Source organism: Dama dama, chromosome 11, assembly GCF_033118175.1.
Source record: "Dama dama isolate Ldn47 chromosome 11, ASM3311817v1, whole genome shotgun sequence".
NCBI lineage: Eukaryota > Metazoa > Chordata > Mammalia > Artiodactyla > Cervidae > Dama > Dama dama.
In genome coordinates this window covers 92668365-92692795 of record NC_083691.1, presented here as the reverse complement: position 1 = coordinate 92692795, position 24431 = coordinate 92668365, and the positions used below count along the sequence as shown (strand labels likewise).

Below are 24431 nucleotides of genomic sequence, written 5' to 3'. Positions count from 1 at the left end.
GGTTGGGGAGCCCAGGGCGGCGGCTTGGGGGACCAGCACCGCCAACTCAGGCGGAGAATCCGCACCGAGCGGAGGTGAGTGACTACGGAAGTGCGGCGCGGCTCACAGACTCTCGCACTAGAGACACTTCCGCCAGCCAAGAGTCCTTCCGGGGCGGGTGTCACCATGGCGGCGGCCTTGGCTCGGCTCGGACTCCGCTCGGTCAAGCAGGTTCGGGTTCAGTTCTGCCCCTTCGAGAAGAACGTGGAATCGACGAGGTACGAGGGGCAGCGGTGCGGACGCGGAGGGGCACGCCTCCCTTCCGCTGGGGATGTAGTCCCTTCTGCCCGGCGCTCACGCCGTTTTCTCGCCGCAGGACCTTTCTCCAGGCGGTGAGCAGCGAGAAAGTTCGCTGCACGAACCTCAACTGCTCAGTGATTGCTGACGTGAGGCACGACGGCTCCGAGCCTTGCGTGGACGTGCTGTTCGGTGGGTCTAGTTGGGAGTCGGGGGGGGTGGGTGGGGGAGGAGTCGCGAGCCCTCGGCCCTGGCTCCGCAGTCCTGGTGCCTGACTCGTGTTTTTCCCTCCAGGAGACGGCCATCGCTTGATTATGCGCGGCGCTCACCTGACCGCCCGGGAAATGCTCACTGCTTTCACCTCCCACATCCAGGCCAGGGGCGTGGCGGCGAGCGGGGACAAGCAGAGCGCCAGTACCGGGCGCTGACAGCACAGAAGAGACCAATCCGGTTTTAACCTAAGACTGCTAGGGACACTTATTTAAGAAGAACTTAATTACTCAAATCACTATCTGGAGGGCCACAGAACGCGAAAAAAAGAAAAGAGGCCTGTGACTACAAACCTAACCAGTGTTTCTGGGACGAGAAAAGATGGGAGGGGTGCGGACAAATTTGAATTTATTTCAGTTTCTTACCATCACTCACTGCTTAGCCCTTTTGAATTTGGCTTCTCCTTCCACTATTCAAGGTACCTCTTACTCTTATTAGAAATGCTGTTTTCTCAGTCCTCATCTTTCCATTTCAGTAGCATTTGCCGTTCTTAATTCACTCCTTGTGGAACTTCTCTTCCTTTCGGTCCCTTGTCTTCTCTTAACCATAAAAGTGTACTACTCTCCTTTCTCTTTTTTGGGGGCATCCTGTCTTCTGTCATGACTTGAACTATCCTCTTGGGTTAAATCCTACATTTCTGTTTGGTTCTAGTCTTAAATTCTGTGCTATATAGTCAGGGTACCTACTACCAGTTTTCTCCAAATTCCAGCAACACTCTTTGTCCAAAATAAAACTGATAATCTTGTATACTGTCTATAATGATCCTTGAACAACAGCAGGTTTGAACTGCAGGGGTGCTCCTATGTGCCTGTTTTTAAAATAAATACTACATTACTACGTGATCTGTGGTTGTTTGAATCTGCAGTTGTGAAATCATGGATGCTGCCTGTAAAGTTATCCCCCCCTTCTCAACACTAAAGGAGTGGAGCCCCTAACTCCCTTTCCCACCCCCATTGTTTTAGAGTCAACTGTACTTGCCTCCTCTTCTGACTTCCTTATTCCTTTAAAAGGCACTTCGTCTGTTCAGCCTCCTGAGCTGGAAACCACAGCTTTATTTCTGGTTCTGCCCACTCCCTTTCCCTGCATATTCAGTCAGTAAGTTCAGAATATTTTGTCTTAAAATCTCCTGAAGTGTTCTCTCCATTACCATTCATGCTCCTGTATTATTGCTGTATTCTCTCACCTGGTCTCCTTTTCTCCTAACCATTTTCGTTCCTTAATTTTATCTTTCCAAAGCATTGGTTTTATGTCTTACTACTACTTGTTTCTGGAAAAGGAAATGGCAACCCACGCCAGTATTCTTGCTTGGAGAATTCCATGGACAGAAGAGCCTGGTGGGCTACAGTCCATGGGGTTACAAAGAGTCAGACACAACTGAGTGACTGACTAACTTTCACTACTTGTTTCAGAGAACAGTGCCTAAACTGTTTTTCATACGAGGTTATGGCTGTGGATCATGAAGTCAATTTAGTGGGTTAAATCAACCTTTAGAAAAACAGTAAAATAGAATAAAAGTGTCGGTGCATGGCACATGGACTGGGAAGTATTCTTTAAGAAACCTAAGTTTTAAGTATATAATCATGAATATAGTTATATAAAGTGGGTGGATGTGTATTGACTTGCATGTACTTGGTTGCAGTATAGAATTATTTCTTACCATAGGTTGTAAGAAAAAATGCTTGATAGCCACTGGTTTAAAATTATAGTGAATAACTATAATAATAATAGTGAATAACTTCAGAATGTTCAGCCATGGAATCAAGAATCTCTGGACACTGGCTGCTATGTACTTTGCCAAATATATCCTACTACCACATTACTATAGTACTTCTCTGCTTAAAACTGTGATATCTTCAAAGGACTGGTTTTCTCCCCTCTCCCTTTAAAGAAAAACTATCAGGAGACAATCAAGTGTAGTAAAAACCAGAATGCCTGGGATTGAAATCCTAAGCTTTTCCCTTAAGTAGATATGTAACTTTGGACACATTACTTAGTGCCTATTTCCCTGTTTGTAAAATGGGGATAATAGTACTACCTCATAGAACTGTTGAGAGGATTAAGTGAATTGATATCTGGGACTTCGCTAACAGTCCAGTGATTAAGACTCTGCTTCCACCACAGAGGGCACTGGTTCAATCCCTGGTCTGGGAACTAAGATCCCTACATGCAAATAAGTAAATAGATGTCTGTAAACTGCCTGGAAGATTGGGTGAGCATAACATAAGCATCTAAGAGGCCTTATGCTACAAGCCTCTATATAGTGATGAAAGGATACTGACTACCTAGATTTGCATTCTCCACGCCCATGGTTAACCTCTTATCTTCGACCTGATGAGCGACTCTGATCTGTACAAATACAGAAGGCTCAGACATTGCTGTAAGCATGGACTGACTGCTGGCACTGTGCTTCTAGATTGTGAACTTGAGGTTGGGACCTTTTTCTCTGTGTCACCAACACTCTGCTTAGTGCCTCATACGCAGTGTGCAATAAACCTGTGTTGAATTTACAGATATTTAGCATTAACCTTCTGACTTGACCTGGTTATTATTACTGAGATTCAAGGATGAATAGTGAAATTCAGGTGTGTGCTAAGTGCTAAAGTATAGAAGTGGATCAGGTGCAGTGGTAGCAGGAAAGGACCAACCATGCGATTTGGTCAGAAGGTGATTGTTCAGGAGGAAAAAGTCTGCCGCTGGAGGGCAGGGCCAGAGGTCAGATTACAGTGAAGTAAGCATGCAGCATAAAGTGTTAGTTTTATATAATTAAAGTTAGGATGGTAGGTGTGATAATAGCTAGAATAACATAAATGTGGATTAGGGTTTTTTTAGAGGATGATAGAAATTTGTACTTTATGAAAACACCTTTTATGCTGAGCTGTTGGTGAGAAGTAACTATGAATCTAAGTGGCATTTCTGAACCATCATCAAATGTAACCTTGGGACTTATTCAGTGGGCCAGTGGTTGACTCCTTGCTCCTGAGCCAGGGGGCCTGGGTTCGATCCCTGGTCAAAGAACTAGATACTACATGCAGCAACTAAGAGTTTGCATGCTGCAAGTAAGACCTGGTACAACCAAATAATTTTTTTTCCCCTAAAGCCCTCTTACAAGAAAAAATAAAAGAGTAGGGCTTCCCTCATGGTCCAGTGGTTAAGAATCCACCTTGGAATGCAAGGGACTCGGATTCAGTCCTTGGTCTGGGAAGATCTCACATGCCCCAGCCAACTAAGCCCTTGCACCACAACTACTACTGAGCCTGCACTTTAGAGCCCCAGCTGCACAATAAGAGAAGCCAGAGCAGTGAGAACCCATGCATCACGATGAAGAGTAGCCCCTACTCACAACTAGAGAAAACCTGTGTGCAGCAAGGAAGACCCACTACAGCCAAAAAGAAATTTTTTTTTTTAATGTAACCTTGACTCTACGTCAACATCAGGTGCAGATGCCACCTCTTTGCTACAGCCTTCCCTGACCTGGACATGAGCAATCTTTCCCCTAAGCACCTTTGCTTCTTGGGTTGTAGAAATGGCTAAAAAAATAAAAAAGTATACACAGCACCATTACGATCCTTTTAGGGTTCATCTAAATTAAGAACCCTAGACTGGAGATGCCACAGCAAAAGTCAGAGGGAGGCTTAAAGACACTGCTGGGAAAGATGCCCTTGTATCCACTCCATTTCACTAGGAAAGAAGGCATAGGTATGTGGACAATATGGTGCAGTCTGATTCAGATACATCTAGGTTCCAAGCTAGCCACGTAGCTCTGTGGCCAGGGCCAGCTTATTGAACTTTCTAGGCCACGGTTTTCAGCCACCAGACCCGGGCGCTGTGGGGAGAGGCTAAAAGTAAAACAGGATGGGGTCTCAGGCTCTTAATATATAAAATTCACTAAAAGGGGAAACAAGACAAATGTGAGGTTGGTTTTTCCTACTAGCCTGTGAACTCTGAGAAGGCCAAATAAACGCTTATCCAGTGGACACAGCTCAGAAGGCCCACCTCCGAGATCAACCCTACGCCACAAGGGCGACAGCCTTTCCGGGTCATGGAGCTTAACCTGACGTGGCGGGGCGGGACTTCCGGGAGGAGGCGGAAGTCGAGCTGTAGGCACCGGCTGGCAGGGGCAGCTGACACATCGGTGGTCGCCCCCGGCGCCGCGCAAGGCTAGGAGGCAAAGCAGGCCCGGGCTCTGTTGCCATCTTCCCGGGTCCCCGCGACGACGATTTCTGTGCAAGGATGGCTCGGGGCGAGCGGCGGCGCCGCGGAGCGCCGGCAGACGGAGCGCGCACGGCAGAGAGGGCGGCTCGGGGAGGCCCCGCACGGCGGCATGGCCGGGGCGGCAGGGCTGGGGGCGCGGCTCTGGCGGTAGTGGTCCTGTCTCTGGCCCTGGGCCTGTCCGGTCGCTGGTTTCTGCCGTGGTACCGTGCGCGGCGGGCTGTCATGCTGCACTCCGCCCCGCCGGCGCTGCCTCCAGACTCTTCCAGCCCTACCGTGGCTCCGGACCTCTTCTGGGGCACCTACCGCCCTCACGTCTACTTCGGCATGAAGACCCGAAGCCCGCAGCCCCTCCTCACCGGTAACCTGCACCCGGGGCGGGCAGGCAGGCGGGCATTTAATCTGGGAGCCCTAGCTTCGCGCCAGATCCAGGGTGGTGAGGAGTGGTTCAGGAGAGTTATGAGGAGGGATGACCCTGAAGTAATCGGCGACCCAGAGGGACAAGAGCTCTCTGACTTACGTGGCCATTCTACCCCCAGGACTGATGTGGGCGCAGCAAGGCACCACCCCAGGGACCCCTAAGCTCAGGCACACGTGTGAGCAGGGGGACGGCGTGGGTCCCTATGGCTGGGAGTTCCACGACGGTGTCTCCTTCGGGCGGCAACACATCCAGGATGGGGCCTTAAGGCTCACCACTGAGTTCGTCAAGAGGCCTGGGGGTCAGCACGGAGGGGACTGGAGCTGGAGAGTGACTGTAGAGCCTCAGGTCAGGGCCCTCAGGACACCCCTCCCCCAGCCCAGCCTTCCTCCACCCTTTCTTTGCCGCCTGCAAATGCAGGATAAAGTGGGGGTAAACAGAAGGGGCTTTGAGTTTGCTGCTTGCCTTAAACACTTGCCTGTATGACCATCTCTTTTTTCTGAGTCTTGGTTTTCTTATCTGTAAACTGTAAATAAAAATAGCACCTAATTCACATAATTGTTAAGGATTAAAGGAAATACCAGTAATATGTAGAGTTCAACCAGTACATGGCACAGAAGTACTATTATTTCCCAGAGCTGCGCATAGCTCCTTATCCCACTGGTGCTTCCTCTCAGTGACCCTTGACAGTGCTAGATGTATGTTGTTCTCCCTGGCCGTCCCCCTCCCTAAGGCTGCTTCTCAGGGGAAGGCCTGCTAACCTCATGCTGTGTTTTTCTCTCTGCATTGGCCACCCAGGCTTCAGGGACCTCTGCCCGCCCTCTGGTGTCCCTGTTCTTCTATGTGGTAACAGATGGCAAAGAAGTCCTTGTGCCAGAGGTTGGGGCTAAGGGGCAGTTGAAGTTCATCAGTGGGCACACCAGTGAGCTTGGTGACTTCCGCTTTACACTTCTGGCACCAACCAGTCCAGGAGATACCACCCCCAAGTATGGCAGGTAACTGGGGGAAGAGTGTATGGGATGGTGGGAGGGGTGGTATGGATGCTGACTTAGTCTGATTTCCATCTCCTCAACCCTACCCTCTTTTCACCAGGCATTTCCCTTCTCATTAGGCCCCATGTTCCCTGCATTGCCAAGACCCTCCCATCCTGACTCCTCATCACCTTGTTTCTCTATATAATCCTCACCGCTTCCTCCTGCATAATATTTCCTGTTTATCTTCTTCCTTTCAAGCTACAACGTCTTCTGGTCCTCCAATCCAGGACTTCCCTTGCTGACAGAGATGGTGAAGAGTCGCCTAAATCACTGGTTTCAGCATCAGCCCCCCGGGGCTTCCCCTGAACGCTACCTCGGCTTGCCAGGATCTCTGAAGTGGGACGACAGAGGCCCGAGTGGGCAAGGACAGGGACAAGGGCAGTTTTTGATACAACAGGTGACACTGAAAGTCCCCTTTTCTGTGGAGTTGGTGTTTGAATCAGGCAGTGCCCGGACAGGAGGCAGCCAAGCCCCAGAGCTGCTGGCAGGCCGCCTGCTGACCCACACCCTGGAAAGCCATGCTGAAGCCTTTAGAGAGCGCTTTGAAAAGACCTTCCGGCTAAAGGAGAAGGGCCTGAGCCCTGAGGAGCAGGCTTTGGGTCAGGCTGCCCTCAGTGGCCTTCTTGGTGGGATTGGCTACTTCTATGGACAGGGTCTGGTGTTGCCAGACATGGAGGTTGAGGGGTCTGAGCAGAAGGTGGACCCAGTCCTCTTTCCATCTGTCCCTCTTTTCACAGCAGTGCCCTCTCGGTCATTCTTCCCAAGAGGCTTCCTTTGGGATGAGGGCTTTCACCAGCTGGTGATCCAACGGTGGGATCCCCGGCTCACCCGGGAAGCCATAGGCCACTGGCTGGGGTTGCTTAATGCCGACGGCTGGATTGGACGGGAGCAGGTGCTGGGGGATGAGGCCCGAGCCCGGGTGCCCTCAGAGTTCCTGGTGCAAAGGACAGCCCATGCCAACCCTCCAACTCTGCTTTTGCCTGTAGCCCACATGCTAGACAGTGGTGACCCTGCCGACTTGGCCTTCCTCCGCAGGGCCTTCCCTCGCCTGCGTGCCTGGTTCTCCTGGCTTCATCACAGCCAGGCAGGGCCAGTGCCACTATCTTACCGCTGGCGTGGCCGGGACCCAGCCTTGCCAACCCTACTAAACCCCAAGACGCTGCCTTCAGGCCTGGATGACTACCCCCGGGCTTCACACCCTTCGGCCAGTGAGCGGCACCTGGATCTGTGGTGCTGGGTGGCCCTAGGTTCCCGTGTGCTGATGCGGCTAGCCGAGCAGTTGGGAGAGGCTGAGGCGGCTGCAGAGCTGGGCCCACTGGCTGCCTCCCTGGAAGCAGAGGAGAGCCTGGATGAGCTGCATTGGGCCCCAGAGCTAGGAGTCTTTGCAGACTTTGGGAACCATACAAAAGCGGTGCAGCTGAAGCCTCGGCCCCCTCAGGGGCTGATGCGGGTGGTGGGCCGGCCCCACCCTCACTTACAGTTTGTGGATGCCTTGGGCTACGTCAGTCTTTTCCCCTTTCTGCTGCGGCTGCTGGACCCCAGTTCACCTCGCCTTGGACCCATGCTGGATGTTCTAGCTGATCGGCGTCAACTCTGGAGCCCCTTTGGTTTGCGCTCTCTTGCAGCATCCAGCCCCTTTTATAGCCAGCGCAATTCAGAGCATGATCCTCCTTACTGGCGAGGGGCTGTGTGGCTCAATGTCAACTACCTGGCACTGGGGGCTCTGCACTACTACGGGCATCTGGAGGGTCCCCACCAGGCCCGTGCTGCCAGGCTCCATAGAGAGCTCCGCGCCAATCTGGTGGGCAATGTGAGACGGCAGTACCAGGCCACAGGCTTCCTGTGGGAGCAGTACAGCGACCAGGATGGGCGAGGCATGGGCTGCCGCCCTTTCCAGGGCTGGACCAGCCTTGTCCTACTGGCCATGGCTGAAGACTACTGAAGGGGGAGCGTGGGAGGAGAAGCCAGCCCGCTTATTCCATTCTGGACTAGAGGGACAGGTCTCTCACTTCTGCCCCTAGCTGTCAGATACCAGTGCTTCAAACCCTCCTCAGCTCATCTCAGGTGTCTCCTAACTGACATCCCACACAGCCCTGGGGTGAATGTGAATTCAGAGTCTATTTTTCTAAATAAATGGGAAAACCATGCCAGACTCCATTGCTTTTGCCAGCTTTGCCTCACCAAGAGGTCTTAGTCCAGGCCTTAGGGCTGCTCTCCTTCAGAGAAGGTGGAAAAAGTGGCCACTGACTGTCCCTGCCAAACCTAGTCAGGTCAAGTGCAATGCAGTCAGCCGAGCACTAGTCCACCCAAATCCACAAGCAGCTGCTTCACATCTCTTTAATGAGATCAAAGGCTCCTGGGTATGTCTTGGGGGATAGAGCTCGCACAGTCCCCCAAACACTGCCCTTCTCAGGACTCCAGCCTTTTCAGATTCTAGAAGGGCAGGGAGAGGCCGAGAACCCAGGGAGTTGGGAACAGGGCTTTCTGGTGGGCAGGTAACCCACCCCACGCCTCCCAAAATTGCTTATGGGATGTCCCCTTCACTGGAAGCCAGCCCCGCAGGAGAGACTTGGGGTGCTGGATTTAGGGGCCGTGCACAAGGGGACTGGTCCTCCACCTCTCGTAGGGTGGCACTAACCCTAGCCTCCTTGACTGGCTCACCCTCGCTGGAGTCAGGACAAGGGCAGAGCTCAATACCTGAGTCACCAGTCAGGCGGCGATAGCGGCAGGAGGGGGGTGTGGGGGCAGGGCTCACTCCTGCCCCAAGCTCACCCTCCTGATGAGGAGGGGCACTCTGGTGGGAGGAAACATCTTCCACATTTGTTCCCTCATGGTGGGCAGGACAGCTGGAAGCGGAGGAACAGCAGGTGCATTGACTGGAAGCCGTCGAGGGGCAGCCTGTGGCTGCAGTGTAAGGAGGCGGCGGTGTGCCTGGGCGGTGAACCACATCCTCATAGGCTGGGGGTTTGAAGGCGCTGAGGAGGCCTGCAGGAAAGAATGGTATGGTTGATAGAAGGCAACCAGGGGTGGGGTGGTGGTGTCTTTCCTATGAGGGAAAAGTGTGCTTTGAAATCTCTGAAAAGGGAGTGTGGAATGAAGCAAACCTCCTGGTTTGGGAGGGACCACTGCGAGGCCAGAGCCTCAAGTCACTCACGAAGGTCAAGCAGTGAGCCAGCAGGGACAGGGCCAGCCCCATGGCATGCCCCATGGTAGGCCAACAAGTTGATCTCACGCTGCCGCTGCTGCTGCTGCAGCCGGAGTTTAGCTCGTCGATGGCGGAAGGCGCAACAGCAGCTAAAGAGAATGAGGACAGTCCAGAGCAGCCAGAACCCTGCAGGAGGCGAGGAGGAAGAGACTTAGATACCTCCTATGCAGAGAAGGGTCCTTGAAGGCTGAAGTCCAAAGGCGGGTGGGCAGAAGAACAAAAGAAGAGCCCCCTTGAAGACTCACACCAGAGCTCATAGTAGTACGTGCAGCAGCCAGTCTCCCCACAGCAGTGACCACTCTCACAGAGGTAGGGCTGGTTGTTCACTCCTGGGCACAGCTCTCGAAGCTGGGAGCAAGGAAGCACTTAAAACCAAGGGAGATTACAGCCCAAGGCACTGTCCACCCCCACCCCCTGCATACACATACACAAGCCCATCCTGTGTGCCAAGTTAGCTCAGAAATCTATGGGGAGAGGAAGAAGTGATACTCAGAGTGTTCAAATATCCGAAGGGCTGCTAGCATGGAAGAAGATTTGGAATAGCAAGAATCAGTCTAGAGACTAAGATGCAAGGTGTGGGCATACAAAAAGGCAGATTTCAGCTCTGCATATAGGAGACTTCTCTCACATTCAAGCCTGGCTCCCAAGGGTGTTTAATGTTAAGGGAGTGTTTTGGCAGAAGTCAGAAGACTGGGCTATCTCAAAGTCTCAGACAATGGGTAAGGGGTTTAGGTAATTTCCAAAGCTGTTTTCATTATCATTCCCTGTGGTCTGCCAATCCCCACTCCTAAGCTGGATCTTTCCACCTCTGGGTCTCAGGCTTCCCAGGGTAGAGGAGGAGCAATATGAGACCCAGAGCAGGGTTCCCAACCAGATGGGATTGCTGTGGATGATAAAGGATGGCATCCACGGCGTGATTCTGGGTTCCATCTCTTCTCCAAATTGCTCCCTCAAGAGAAGACGCTGCCAGACTCTGTTGTGACAATAGGCACATAGAAAAACATCACAAGTAATTGTTGCAAGACAGAAGGAACCTCCCTGGGGCCTCACTATGCCTCTGGTCACTGGAGAGCCACTGCAAGCCTCCACTGCAGCTAAGGGATGGGATCTATGAAGCTGCAGGCAAAAGTCAACAGCACCTACATTACAAAGTTTACACAGAGTAGAAGGGCCATATCTAGGAATTTCACAGTACCTTTGGCTCCGAGAGTTCCTCCGCCACCCGCCAAAAGGCGGGGGCAAGGAATGGGGAAGGAGAAATAAATGGCTGTCGTGATAGGCTTTTGGAGCTGTTGGGATACCTGCTGTTGCCGCACCCGAAGTGCCCCCCAGGCCTCCTCGCTGCCGTTCCCGCTGGTAGCCCGAGCCATGCCTCCACCTACAGCTCCCTGAAGACCACAGTCTCCTCTACCGCCAGCTGCCCCGCCCCTGCCACCTCTGCCTCCACCGCCATGGTCCCTGCCCGGCCCATCTTCGCTGCCGCCACCATCACTCTGCGACCGGACCTTCCATCCAGCGAGAGCTCTGCCAACTAGCACCCAGGTTGTTCCATCCCACCAATCCGCATCACCCTCGGACAGATGGGCCAATAGGAAAGACCACAGGCTTCTCCCTGTGACCAATCTACAGCAGCACGTCCGCCACTCTCCCAGACAACAGGAGCTTGCACAGACAAAGAGTGGGGAAGGTTCGACCCCGGCTGTGACTGACAGCGACAACAGCCAATATGGACAACAGAACAGGGTTTGCGTTATCAGCCAATGAACGGCCGCCCGGGACAGCAAAGTTCCCGCTGACTGGCTTGAGCCCTATTTTCTGGATGACGCCAAACGCTCGACCACGCCAGGTAATCCCTGTAGGAGCGGCGGAGTCCCGAGAGTCTGCTGGAGTCTGGGTGGGCGCGGACCGGCTACCATTCTAGGGCCTGGTGGACGTTTCCCGGCGCCAATGCAAGCAGCGGGCAGGGGGAAGGGGGCAATCTGTGTGTATGGGGAATTGGCCTACCCATACTCCACCCCCCCAATTCTGTACAAGTCAAGGCACAGGATGAAATTTAATAAAATGGGGAGGACACTGAAAACAAGGGGCAGAGGAGAAGGCTCAGAGTCCAGGTTGGATGAGGGCCTTAAGTAGCCAGAAGTGGGGACCCGGGGCCCTCAGGCCCACCTAGCCGCATCTGCAAATTGATGCGGTAGCACTGAAGGCTGCAGAGTGCCTGGCCCGTGCGCGAGCAGGCATAGCGGCGCGGATGGGGACAGCCGGGGACAGAGCATCGAGGAGGCGGGCCAGATGGGGATGGCCGCTGAGACACAGGCGCGGGGGCAGGGACGCCAGGCGGGAAGGAAAGGGTGGAACCCTGTGCCCCGCTGCTGTAGCGCACCATGGGGGCTGGGGCCACGGCCCGCCCTCCCCGCCGCTCGCCCCGAGAGGCCCCTCGGCCTCCCCGCCCACTGGGCGCCGCAGTCTTGGTGAGGCGCTCAATAGTCTGGTTCTTGTGCTCCTCGGCCCGCCGAGCTGCCTGCAGCCGCCTCTTCCGTGCCCGCTCCTCACGCTTCAGCAGCATTTCTTCGGTGAGAGCGGGGGCCGGGCAGCCCCCAGCCACAGGTAGTGACAGCATCGGGGAAGGCTGACTTCGAGCCTTCTGCAGCAGAGCTCGCTAGGGAGATATGGAGATGTCAGCAAATAGAGAAGTGAGTTCCGCCAGAACGAGGGAGGGGGAAGTGGGGACATGGAAAGCAGGGTCTTGAGCAGGCCTTGAGAAAAGAGTCCAATGAGCACAGTCTCCAGGAGCCTTTCATATTGCCTCCTCTCAGGTCTCCAGACTTTCAGCGTTACACCCCTGACCCTCAAGGACAAATGCTTCAGTAACGTTACCTTCCTGCCCTGAGTCCCAAAACTCTGTACTAGTTCTCTGGAGGCCTTTTTGTTGTTTTCAATCTTTGAATCCCAATGGATAGCATCAACTGGATAATTGCTCAAGTCAAAAAGTCAGGGTTAGCCTTGCTTCCTCCTTCCCCCAACAAGTGTCTGTTTCCTAAATATATCCAGAATCCCTCTGGTTTCTCCAACTCATTTCACCTTGGTTCAAGCCACCACCATCTCTTACCTGACTACTTCAATAGCTTCCTATCTGGTCTTGTTTCTATCGTTTACCACCACTAAGAAGCCAAAGTAATCTACTGAAATATAAACCAAACATATCACTTCTCTGCATACCACCTTTTTGTCATAGTCACATTTATTCTTCTCCTTGACCGTGATTAGGCATGTTCTGCTCTCAGGGTCTTTGCCCCTGCTGGTCTCTCTGCCTGGAAAGCTTCTCTGGTATTGGAAACATGATATTTTTAGAGAGGTTTTTCCAGACTACCCTATCTAATGTTGTTTGTTTTCTACTTTCTATTTCATCACCCTATTTTTGTTATAAACATTCCAGTTTTTCAAAATTATTTACTACACAATACTAGCTCCATGAGGACAGAAACCTAGTCTGTCTTTTCTCCACTGCTGATATCCCTGCTGCTCAGTTCTCAGCAGAAGCTCAAAGTTCTCCAGACAGGGAAAGTTCTCAGTATCAGTTTCGCAAACGAATAAAGAATGAACCTACTTACCTGTCGAGCAGTGAGCAGCCGTTCATTGATCTCCTTCTTGAGATCTCCATTATCATCCAGCTCCCCCTTCTCCAAGGCATCCAGCCACCTCTGTTCTTCCTCTTCCTCCTGCCCTCCTAACCCCCCGGACAGGTCCCGCAGTGGGGAGGGGGACAGATTACTGTCTTCATCTGGAAAGTAAAGTTGGAGAGCTAAAAGTAGAATTGTTCAGATTGGGAACCTTAATTTGTCCAAGTTAATACTGGGACACGCAAAATTCTCACCTTCCTTAGAACAAACCCTCTTCCCTTAACCAGGTATAATGAGAAACCCAGCTTCCCCACCTCTAGATCCTTCTCACCCAGCCAGGCACGGTACTGCTCAAGGGGGACTCCTTCCACAGGTTCCTCTTCATTGTCCACAACCATAAGGGGAGAGGGTGAGCGAGGACCTTCAGGGATCACAGTGAAGGTAGGAACACTGCAGAGAAGCAACCACTCTGTAAGCTGAGCAACTGTCTCCTGCTCAGTACATCGTCTTCCCTACGCCCTCTTGGGTTCTAGCTACATTAACCTGGGCCCTGAAGTCACAGCATCCATTCTCTGTCTTCTGAAAACTGCAGCCAGTTTCTCCTTCTGTCTCTGCCTGCTTCTAAAGTCCCCCAAGTAAAACCTTGGCTCTCTTGGCCTTACCTCTTGGTCCCCAAGACCTGCCCGCCCAACTTGATTTTGAGTTTGAGCTGGGGCTTGGCAGGAGACTGCTGCGTTGGCCCAACCTCCTCTTCCTGGTAGTGTTTTTTCTTGTGTTTCTTCTTGTGTTTCTTGTGCTTTTTCTTGTGCACTCCGTGGCCGTGACCACCCGCTAGACTCAACTCCAGGGCTTCCCCTGCAGAAGGAGAGCCTGTCAAAGATGTATGGGAGCGGGGCAAGAAAAGCCCAGTACCCCGAAGGGTCCTATAGTCCCCGCAGTATTCTGGTATTACCATAACAACAGCCCCGCCTTTTTGCTTCCCACCTGTGGCGAAGTACCCGGGGGAAGCTCAAAGGATCAAGAAAGAGACTGCTTTTATGCGAAGGCCTAACTTGCCTTATGGATCCACGCTTACCAGGCTCAGGGGCCTCCATAGCCCCAGAGGTGCTCCCGCGCCGCCACAGCTTACTCATGAGGCCCTGCAAGGAAAGGGGGCTGTAAATAGTCGAAACACATTCAGACATACCTTTTCCGCCCCGCGGAAGAACTTATCCCAGCAAATAACCGGGCACTTCCGGTGCATAGGAACCATGTTTGTGCGGGGCACGCTTTGCGACTAAAATCCTCCGGGAGAAACAAGGGTCCTTCCAACAATAGTTCCGGACTCTTTGAGGCCGGGGGGGGGCGGTTTCCGCTTTCTCCGCAGCCCCACAATCGATATACGAACTCAGCGCCCGAGATTCAATTATTATTACACGCAAGCGTTTTGAACGTATCTATATGTTCCGGGATCAAATTCGGGGCTAGGCTATGATAATACAAAGATAAATATGAATACTCCTCTCTGCCTTTGAGGAGCTTACAGTTTGGTGGAGGAGAACTTAACAAACTATTTCAGCAAAAGGAGGGCTTAACAGCACGAGTGCCCTACAAGGAGGGCAGATGGTATTTAAGCCTCAATTCTTTATCAGTAGAGACGTGGATAGATGAATTATGGTACAAGCTAAGAGTTAATCGGTGATTGATAAAGATAGACGTGGGATTTAGATCCTAGTGGGTAATAGTATTGGAAACAATATAAAGAAAAACCAAAATAATTTGGTACAGGGATTTGATACACCATAGTGGGAAGCTGTGGTGCTATGAAAAGAAATGGGTCCCCAGAAGGTGACCCAAGAAATTGGTGACAGCAGTTCCAATGGATGGTTGGGCGAACAAGGGTGAAGGGAGACTTATTCTTCATAATATACCCTTTTGTGCCTTTTGAACTTTGTATAAAACGTGTGTAAGATAACCCATGTCTCAGTGGTAAAGAATTCACCAGCCAGTGCTGGAGATGTAGGAGACTTGGGTTCCATCCCTGAGTTGGGAAGATCCCCTGAAGGAGGAAATGGCAACCCACTTCAGTATTCTTGCCTGGAAGATTCCACAGATAGAGGAACCTGATGGGCTGGAGTCCCTGAGGTCACAAAGAGTCAGACTGGGCTGAGCACATTTTATGAGACTGACGCGCTACCCACTGCCGTAACGAGGCACCTGTGATTCCATCTTTAAAAGGCAGATTATGCTACTACATTCGTAGAAAAAACTAAGGAATGTATACTAAACGGTTAATGGTGATTATCTTTGAACCTTGGAGTTGGGGGACTTGCACTATCTAGATCTGTAGTGAGTTTTCTTTCCTTTTTTTCTTCTTTTAAAATATTCCTTAATATTTTGTGTAATGAATTTTCTTACAGCCAATATATATCACATTTATAATTAGAAAAAAGCACTATACATGTAGTGTATACATGGGATACATGTCTGAACAGAGTAGTGAACAAAGTAGGGGAAGAACTGTCTCAAGAAACATTTCATTAATGAAATTTAAAGGGCCTGATGGACAACTGTATGTGAGAATTCAGGAAGAAATCAGTATAGTGATTAAGATTAAGAGAATGAACTTTGGAGTCAGACAAGCCTATTATCAAATTCTAGTTTATTGGCTATGTAAAGGCAGAGGAATCAGAAATCAAATTGCCAACATCCGCTGGATCATCGAAAAAGCAGGAGAGTTCCAGAAAAACATCTATTTCTGCTTTATTGACTATGCCAAAGCCTTTGACTGTGTGGATCACAATAAACTGTGGAAAACTCTGAAAGAGTTGGGAATACCAGACCACCTGACCTGCCTCTTGAGAAACCTGTATGCAGGTCAGGAAGAAACAGTTAGAACTGGACACGGACCAACAGACTGGTTCCAAATAGGAAAAGGAGTACATCAAGGTTGTATATTGTCACCCTGCTTATTTAATTTCTATGCAGAGTACATCATGAGAAACACTGGGCTGGATGAAGCACAAGCTGGAATCAAGTTTGAAATATCAATAACCTCAGATATGCAGATGACACCACCCTTATGGCAGAAAGTGAAGAAGAACTAAAGAGCTTCTTAATGAAAGTGAAAGAGGAGAGTGAAAAAGTTGGTTTAAGGCTCAACGTTCAGAAAACTAAGATCATGGCATCTGGTCCTGTTAGGGAAAGCATGCTGATTGAAACCGCCCACCCTGGCCAGGCACCATAGTAACTATTTGCATGAGTTGTTTTATGACAGGAGATACTGATAAGGAATGTGGAACTAATAAGCCACCACCAACCGGAAGAGTTCAGGAAAGGTCAAAAGAAGACACTGCGTGTCTGTCCACGTCCCAGAATCCCTCTCGCTAGCATCCATCTTGGCTGAGCAATGCGTGTGCGCCACCAGGAAAGACTCTGAATTAGAATGATTGGCCAAAGGCCACCTAGAAACTAATTCCATCACCATAAAACTGTGAGCCATGCGGCAGAGCAGTTCTCCTGGGTTCCCTTACCCTCCTGCTCTCCACCCGGGTGCCCTTCCCAATAAAATCTCTTGCTTTGTCAGCACATGTGTCTCCTCGGACAATTCATTTCCCAGTGTTAGACAAGAGCCCAGTTTCAGGCCCTGGAAGGGGTCCCTGTTCCTACAACAGTCCCGTCACTTCATGGCAAATAGATGGGGAAACAGTGGCTGACTTTATTTTTCTGGGCTCCAAAATCACTGCGGATGGTAATTGCAGCCATGAAATTAAAAGACACTTGCTCCTTGGAAGGAAAGTTATGACCAACCTAGGCAGCATGTTAAAAAGCAGAGACATTACTTTGCCAACAAGGGTCTGTATAGTCAAGGCTATGGTTTTTCCAGTAGTCACGTATGGATGTGAGAGTTGGACTATAAGGAAAGCTGAGCGCAGAAGGATTGATGCTTTTGAACTGTGGCGTTGGAGAAAACTCTTGAGAGTCCCTTGAACTGCAGGGAGATCCAACCAGTCCATCCTAAAGGAGATCAGTCCTGGGTATTCTTTGGAGGAACTGATGTTGAAGCTGAAACTCCAATACTTTGGCTACCTGATGACTCATTTGAAAAGACCCTGATGCTGGGAAAGATTGAGGGCAGGAGGAGAAGGGGATGACGGAGTATGAGATGGTTGGATGGCATCACCAACACAATGGACATGGGTTTGGGTGGACTCTGGGAGATGGTGATGGACAGAGAGGGCTGGCAAGCTGCGGTTCATGGGGTCGCAAAGAGTTGGACACGACTGAGCGACTGAACTGAACTGAACTGAACCTTGGGTTCACAGTTATTTAAGCTCTCTGAACCTCATATTCCAGCTTTGTAAAATGGAATGAAGTAGGATCTAGTTCATAGTCATCTCGATGAGGTAGCAGTGAGTGGTGGCATGAAGTACAATGTTAATTTCGTGCCCAGGAACTGAACTTAGGTAGCCTGTATGAGAACCAGGAATCCTAGCCACCATACCAGCAAGGGCCAGAGGCTAAAAGCTATTTTTCCCTGGGTCTTTGTCCCCAGTGAAAAATGCATTTATCATAGAGGCAGAAACTGTAAATGCAGGTACGAAGTTTATTATTAGAGACATAGTACAACAAGTGAGAGAGCAAACAGAGAAACCGTGTGTTTAGATGAGCTAGAAGCAAAACAGAGAGAAAGGGTGTGGGCATCCTCTCTAGAGAGGGGGAGGAGCGCAGTAAAGAGGTAAGTCATTTATCTAGGTCAGTTCTGCTGGGCCTTTGTCTTCCTTCGGCCAATTATCTGGTTTCTTTTTCCACACCTGAGCTACCCTGGGACCTTCTCCTGGGTGCTCACGCACCCGTCAGCCAAGATGGATCTTGAAGTGAAGGCTTCTGAGAGGAGCAAGGCTCATTATGGCCTGGGGTTATACCTTGACTTTTGACCCACAAGGAGCCTCTCTGCCTATGTGTAGTGTCTCCCTTGTCCCCAAAAGGGGGTGGGGGGTGGGTGGGGAGCAGAGAGCCCTTAATCCTTGACTCAAACAGGATTTTGCCCCCTCTTTGTCCTTGCCATAATTATTACCTTGATTATTGTCATGACTATTACCTTAAGATGTTTACAAGAGACAAACACTGCCTATTTACCCTGTTTCTGTTGTTACTTCCATTTCAGAGGGCAAACAGGAGGTTGATTTGTAAATGCTTAACTGGAGCCCACCTATCTCTTATCTCAGAAAATGCTAACAGTTTTAAGTATCCAGCCTGAAGCCCACTTATTTGTGCCCCCATGAAATGCAAATAGGAGGCCAGTTGTAAATGTCTAGCCTGAAGTCCATCTATTTCCTAAGTCAAAAGAATTCTTTCAAGGAATAAAGCAAATTGAGAATGCAAAGTATGTAGGGTAGTATCTTGCACATAGTAGATGTTCAATAAGCATACAACCACAATAATAAATGACTTCTACATTTCTAGCCCAAGTATTAGAAGGAAATAATATTTTAAATACAGAAGAGAACATAAGAAGAGAAGTAAGTAAAAAGAAAAACATTTAGTGTCACCCAAGGTGAATTTAAAGTGCATGCGGAAAGTCAAAACTATAATGAGGTACCACCTCACACCTGTCAGAATGACCATCATCAAAAAATCTACAAACAATAATTGCTGGAGAGGGTGTGGAGAAAAGGGAACCCTCCTACACTGTTGGTAGGAATGTAAACTGGTACAGCCACTATGGAGAACAGTGTGGAAGTTACTTGAAAACCTAAACTAGAGCTACTATATATGACTCAGCAATTCCACTCCTAGGCATATGTCCAGAGAAAACCAGAATTCTAATGGATGCATGCTCCCTGACGTTCACTGCAGCACTATTTACAATAGCCAGGACTTGGAAGCAAACTAAATATCCATCGACAGAGGAATGGAGAAGGAAGATGTGGTACATATATACAATGGAATATTATTCAAAATATAAAAAGGAGCAAAATAGTGCCATTTGCAGAGATGTGGATGGACCTGGAGAGTCAAATAATTCAAAAAGAGAAAAACAAATATCGTATAATGTTTCTTATATGTGGAATAAAAAAAAAAGACACAGATGAACTACTTGCAAAGCAGAAATAGTCACAGGTGTAGAGAATAAACTTACAGTTACCAAGCGGAGGAGGAGGATGAATTGGGAGACTGGGACTGACATATATACACTACTATGTAGAAAATAGATAACTAATGAGCACCTACTGGACAGCACAGGGAACGCTACTCAATGCTCCGTGGTGACCGAAATGGGGAGGAAAGCTAAAAAAGAGTGGATATGTGTGAAGGTGTAACTGATTCACTTTGCTGCGCAGCAGAAACCAACACAACATGGCAAAGCAACTCTACTCTTAACAAAAATTAATAAAAATATGGAACAAAGGGCAGGTGGGAATGCCCACACAGAGATGGAATACTGAGAAGAGAAGCCAATGCAGAAGCTCTGAGCTGGGGTATCATCAGCACTGGAAATGCTGATGGAGTTCCTCCTCAAGAGATGGGAATGAGCAAGCAGATGAAGAGGAAAGGACCAAGAACAAACCCAAGTGGGCATCAGTCTGGAACAGACTGGCAGAGGGGGAAGGCAGGGTTGAGAAGAAGTCAAAGGGGCAATAAAGGCACCCAAGAACAGAGATTATCAGCAGACAAAGACTATGCTGAGCTGTGTACAGTTTTGCAGAGCCTAGGTTGAGCTCCAAGAAGAGGATGCATTGTAGCAGCGTGTGAAGACAATAGTCCTGTATCACCAGGAGTTAAAGTGCAGTTAGTATTTGTCAAACATGTTAGAGGTTATAACCTGCTTTCATGTTCCTTCCCTCCCTTGAGCCCATGGCAGCTCTGTCAGGGAGATGCTGTTTTTCCCTCATGAGGAAACTGAGGCTTAGAAGGGTTAAATGATGTGGCCAGAGTCACATAGTTAAGGAGTGGCAGAACCAGCATCAAACAGAGACTTCCTGACACTAGGCCCAGTGGTGTTTCCTCAACATCCTGATGTCCAGCAGGGAGGAAGTGGTGACGGTAAGTGGCTGTGGGCTTCATTATTTTGTTTTGTTTTTAGTTTTGCTTTGTTTAGTGTCAGAGAGATTTGAGCAGGTTTGTAGGCTGAAAGGAAGAACTTTGTCCTTCTGAAAAAGTTCTTAGCTTTAATTTTTTAGGTGTTTTTTGGGGAAATAATTTCAAAACTTACAGAAAAGTTGCAAGAAGACTACAAAGAACTCCCTTAACTTCTTAAATCAGATTCTACCATCATTAACATTTACCATTTCGTCCCCTTCCTCTCCATTATCATTACTCCTTTGCTGATCATTCTGAGAGCAAGTGGCAGACATGGTGCTATTTCACCTCTAAATATTTCATTGTGTATTTTCCTCAAATATGAGTACACAATTCTATAACCTTTTTGCAACCCTCCCAACCAGGAAATTATCACTGATACAATACTACCACCCTGTCCATGGATCCTATTCAAATTTCACCTACTGCCCAATGTCTCCTTTTCCTTTCTAGGTCGGAATTCAAATCCATAGTCATACATTACAATTCCTTGTCATATGTCTTTGATCTGCTTTAATCTACTAGACCATTTCCTCACTCCTTCCTTATCTTTTGTGACCTTGACCGTTTTAAAGAGTACAAGCCTTTGACTCTGTAGTATGTCCCTCAACCTGGACCATCTGGTGTTTCCTCAAGTCAAGACATAAGTTTTGGGCAGGAGTGCTACTCAAAAAATGTTTCGCTGTGTTCTCAGTGTATCACATCAGGAGGCACAGGACATCAGCTTATTCCACTGATGATGCTAACCTTTGTCACCTGCTGGGAGCCGGCACACAAGATCCCACCCATGACAAGGTCATGAGGGAGAAAACCTGACAGGCAAGGCGGATCAGGTTTTCAGGGATTTTGAAAAGCTGCCCCTGGCGCTCACCTTAAAGATGATATCTGTCTTTCTGACGCCTGCCTCAATAGACTACTCCCTAATTTCTGGGACACAGGCAGAAGGCCTTCCTCCATCTCTTTCCAAATAAGAATCAATTTAGGACTTTAATCAATAAGTTTCCCAGGTGGTGGCATTTTATGAGATTATGCAGGGTGAAAGGAGTGTTTTAATTTAAACTCCTTTGCTGGTATTTTAGTTTTTTTGGCAAATGCATTTATGCCCTTGGTATTAATATGCATGATTGCTTATAATACCCTAATCATAAAATAACATAAAGAACCTGATCATATAAAGGCCCTAATAGACATAGAGCCCTTCGGGGGGTGAGGAAGTCCTATTAGAAAACACAAGAAAAATTATTCTAAAGATGGTTATTGGGTTGACGTTTGCTTGCTGTGTTTTTGCTTTTAACTTGCTAAGGTTGTGTTATAGAAACCATTGTTAATATAGTTAAAGATCTAGAGAAATAAGAACTTAGCCCTAGTGTGGTAACAATGAAATGGTTGTTAATTGTCAGCCAGGAGGGCTAGGCAGAAGCTGCCTCACCAAAGTCGCAGAGTCAGTGTGGGGTAAACTTCTTAGATAAATGCAACTGACAACTTCTGCAGAAGGATTAATTTTTGTGTTAACAAGTTTATACTTCTACTCTGTACTGTTGCCCTATGAGACTGCTACCTTTCAGTTAAGGTCACCATAGAAACAGAAAATAGGTTTACATTCACCTGACTTGCACAAAATGTTAATAGGCCCCAAGGCCAGAAGATAATGTACTAGACCCTCATAAACAAAGAAGTATGCAGAAAACACCCTGGTTTCATGAAGAACAAGCTGATGTAATATTAAACTATCTCCCCCTTAGAAATGTACTAATTTAGGGTATAAAAGCCACGGTAAAAAATAAAGCATTGCCAGACTCTGCCAGACCCTGCAAACACCCCTGTCTGGTCATTCTCTCTCTCTCTCTCTCTCTCTCTCTCTCTCTCTCTCTCTCTCTCTCCCTCGCAGACTTGGCCCTATCAAGGCTGGTCTCACGTGTCTTCTCTCTCTCTCTCTCTCTCTTGCCGACGCCATTCATCCTGAGGATATCCCCTGGATCCTGCCAAGGCTGGACCCTGGCAGTCACCTGTTCAAGGTGGTGTCTGTCAGTTTTTTCCACTGTAAAGTCACCATTTTCTTTCTTTTTTATTATTTATTTTAAATTTATTTTTAATTTGGCCGTGCCCTGTGACTTTCAGGATCTTAGGTCCCCAACCCGGGATTAAACTTGGGCTCCAGCAGTGAAAGTGCCAAGTCCTAACCACTGGGGTGCCAGGGAATTCCCAAACTCACCATTTTCAACACTTTACTGAGTGTGTTCTGGGGAAATACTCTGAAACTACTCTGATATACTATCCCCCATCAAACTTCCACCCACTCGGTGTAATATCCATTGATGAATACTGTACAAATCAATTCTACTGTAATAATTGCCAAGTGGTATTCTACTTCCCTTATTCCATCTACATTTGTTAGTTGGTGTTCTATGGTGAAGTGCAGTTTTCTCTTCTCCTTACATTCTGTTACATTAGTGTTTATTTATATCAGTATGGATTCTCATTTCAGTCAATGAGCTGTATCTGTTACTATTATTATTTATTTTGATGCTTAAATTTGCCCCAGATTTGGTCAGTGGACATTTATTTAAGATGGTTTCTATATTCTTCTCCCATATCTTCATCATTCCTTGAGCACTTTTTACTTCCCAGCACTACAAAATATTTTGGGCTTATCTTGTACTCTCCCTGGATACAGGGTGGGAGCCCTTGGGAGGCCAGGCGTTGGGAATATATGGCTGAGGTCATGCTGAGCCCAGTTGGTTCAAGATGGCAGCTGGATAACATGGCAGTGGTAGACTGAAGAGGCAGTGGTGCCCTAAAGAGGTGGTAGAGTCACAGGTAGTGGGTTTGCAGAGATCACCATGAAGGCAGAAGCAGGGTAGTGACTGGAGCCCCTGAGTTCCTAGCATGATGGGGTGTGAAGTCGGGAAGCACTGAGTGCCCCACTCAGTTAGGCTGGTCTCAACAGGCCTGGGCAATAACAACAAGGAGCTAGAGAGGAAAGGCAGGGGTCAGAGATCAGCTGGCAGTGGGCCATGCAGGTGGCAGATCAGCCCCAGGGCACCTAGCAGCAGCAGTGAGGCTGGGGAGCCCTATGCTCCTGGGCATCCTCCAACCTTGGCTCCAGCCTTCCTTGGACCCCCTTCCTGGCAACTCCAGTAGGACCTTTGCCCTGGCCCCTGGCAAAGGTTTACATGCTCAATGAGGACCAGCAGTGGGTCAACCAGGGTGCTGGGCATGTCCTCCAGCTACATGGAGTGGCTGAAGGGCATGTCCCTGCTAGTCAGGGCCTGACAAAATATGGTCCACTGGAAAAGTAATGGCAAACCACTTCAGTATTCTTGCCTTGAGAACCGCATGAACACAATGAAAAGGCAAAATATATGACACTGGAAGATGAGCCCTGCACCGCCCCCCCACCCCGTGGGTAGGTGTCCAATATGCTACTGGGGAAGAGTGGAGAAATAGTTCCATAAAAAATGAAGAGGCTGGCCTAAAGTGGAAATGTCACTCAATTGTGGATGTGTCTGGTGGTAAAAGTAAAGTTCATTGCTATAAACAACAATATTGCGTAGGAACCCGAAATGTTAGGTCCATAAATCAAGGTAAATTGGACATGGTCAAGCAGGAGATGCAAGAGTCAACACTGACATTTTAGGAATCTGTGAACTAACCAAAATGGATGAGAATGGGTGAATTTAATTCAGATGACCATTATATCTACTACTATGGGCAAGAATCTTATAGAAGAAATGGAGTAGCCCTCCTGGTCAACAAAAGAGTCCATAATGCAGTACTTGGGTGCAGTCTTAAAAAGAACAGAATGATCTCCGTTCATTTCCAAGGCAAACCATTCAATGTCATAGTAATCCAAGCCTATGCCCCAGGCACTAATGCCAAAGAAGCTGAAGTTGAATGGTTCTATGAAGACCTACAAGATCTAAAACTAACATCAAAAAAAAAAAAAAAAAAACCTTTCATCATAGGGGACTGGAATGCAAAAGAGTAAGTCAAGAGATACCTGGAGTAACAGGCAAGTTTGGCCTTGGAGTACAAAATGAAGCAGGGCAAAGGCTAACAGAGTTTTGGCAAGAGAATGCACTGGTCATAGCAAACACTTTTTTTCCAACAAGAGATGACTCTACACATGGACATCAACAGATGGTAAATACTGAAATCAAATCAATTATATTCTTTGCAGCCAAAGATGAAGAAGCTTGATACAGTCAGCAAAAACAAGACCTGGAGCTGACTGTGGCTCAGATCATCAGCTCCTTATTGCAAAATTTAGGCTTAAATTGAACAAAATAGGGAAAGCCACTAGGTCAGTGAGGTATGATCTAAATCAAATCCCTTATTAT

The 24431-nt window shown here is 48.7% G+C and overlaps 4 protein-coding genes across 7 annotated transcripts; 2 read left to right on the top strand and 2 right to left on the bottom strand.

The window, feature by feature from the left end:
• The first annotated feature begins 21 nt into the window (after positions 1-21).
• Positions 22-1388, top strand: MRPL53 (mitochondrial ribosomal protein L53). The gene is made up of 3 exons (XM_061155792.1): positions 22-257; positions 356-468; positions 571-1388. Exons 1-3 carry the CDS (start codon positions 166-168, stop codon positions 702-704), a joined length of 339 nt encoding a protein of 112 aa, XP_061011775.1. The 5' UTR covers positions 22-165; the 3' UTR covers positions 705-1388.
• A 3211-nt stretch (positions 1389-4599) lies between these two features.
• MOGS (mannosyl-oligosaccharide glucosidase) lies at positions 4600-8364 on the top strand. Its single transcript, XM_061155778.1, has 4 exons — positions 4600-5116; positions 5295-5521; positions 5972-6168; positions 6406-8364. Exons 1-4 carry the CDS (start codon positions 4777-4779, stop codon positions 8147-8149), a joined length of 2508 nt encoding a protein of 835 aa, XP_061011761.1. The 5' UTR covers positions 4600-4776; the 3' UTR covers positions 8150-8364.
• Positions 8365-8530: 166 nt separating this feature from the next.
• Positions 8531-11345, bottom strand: WBP1 (WW domain binding protein 1). Of its 4 annotated transcripts, none has more exons than XM_061155775.1 (5): positions 10848-11345; positions 10284-10385; positions 9658-9760; positions 9362-9538; positions 8531-9192 (listed from the first exon to the last, which is right to left on the bottom strand). In XM_061155775.1, exons 1-5 carry the CDS (start codon positions 10899-10901, stop codon positions 8732-8734), a joined length of 897 nt encoding a protein of 298 aa, XP_061011758.1. In that variant the 5' UTR covers positions 10902-11345; the 3' UTR covers positions 8531-8731. The 4 variants fall into 4 exon arrangements, with proteins under 4 accessions (XP_061011758.1, XP_061011757.1, XP_061011760.1 ...); XM_061155774.1 differs by lacking the exon at positions 10848-11345 and adding an exon at positions 10714-10841; XM_061155777.1 differs by lacking the exon at positions 10284-10385 and having other exon boundaries at positions 10848-11314.
• Positions 11346-11451: 106 nt separating this feature from the next.
• Positions 11452-14258, bottom strand: INO80B (INO80 complex subunit B). Its single transcript, XM_061155773.1, has 5 exons — positions 14105-14258; positions 13692-13884; positions 13361-13479; positions 13021-13190; positions 11452-12068 (listed from the first exon to the last, which is right to left on the bottom strand). The coding sequence occupies exons 1-5, from the start codon at positions 14211-14213 to the stop codon at positions 11538-11540; spliced, it is 1122 nt and encodes a 373-aa protein (XP_061011756.1). The 5' UTR covers positions 14214-14258; the 3' UTR covers positions 11452-11537.
• Between the last annotated feature and the right edge of the window lie 10173 nt (positions 14259-24431).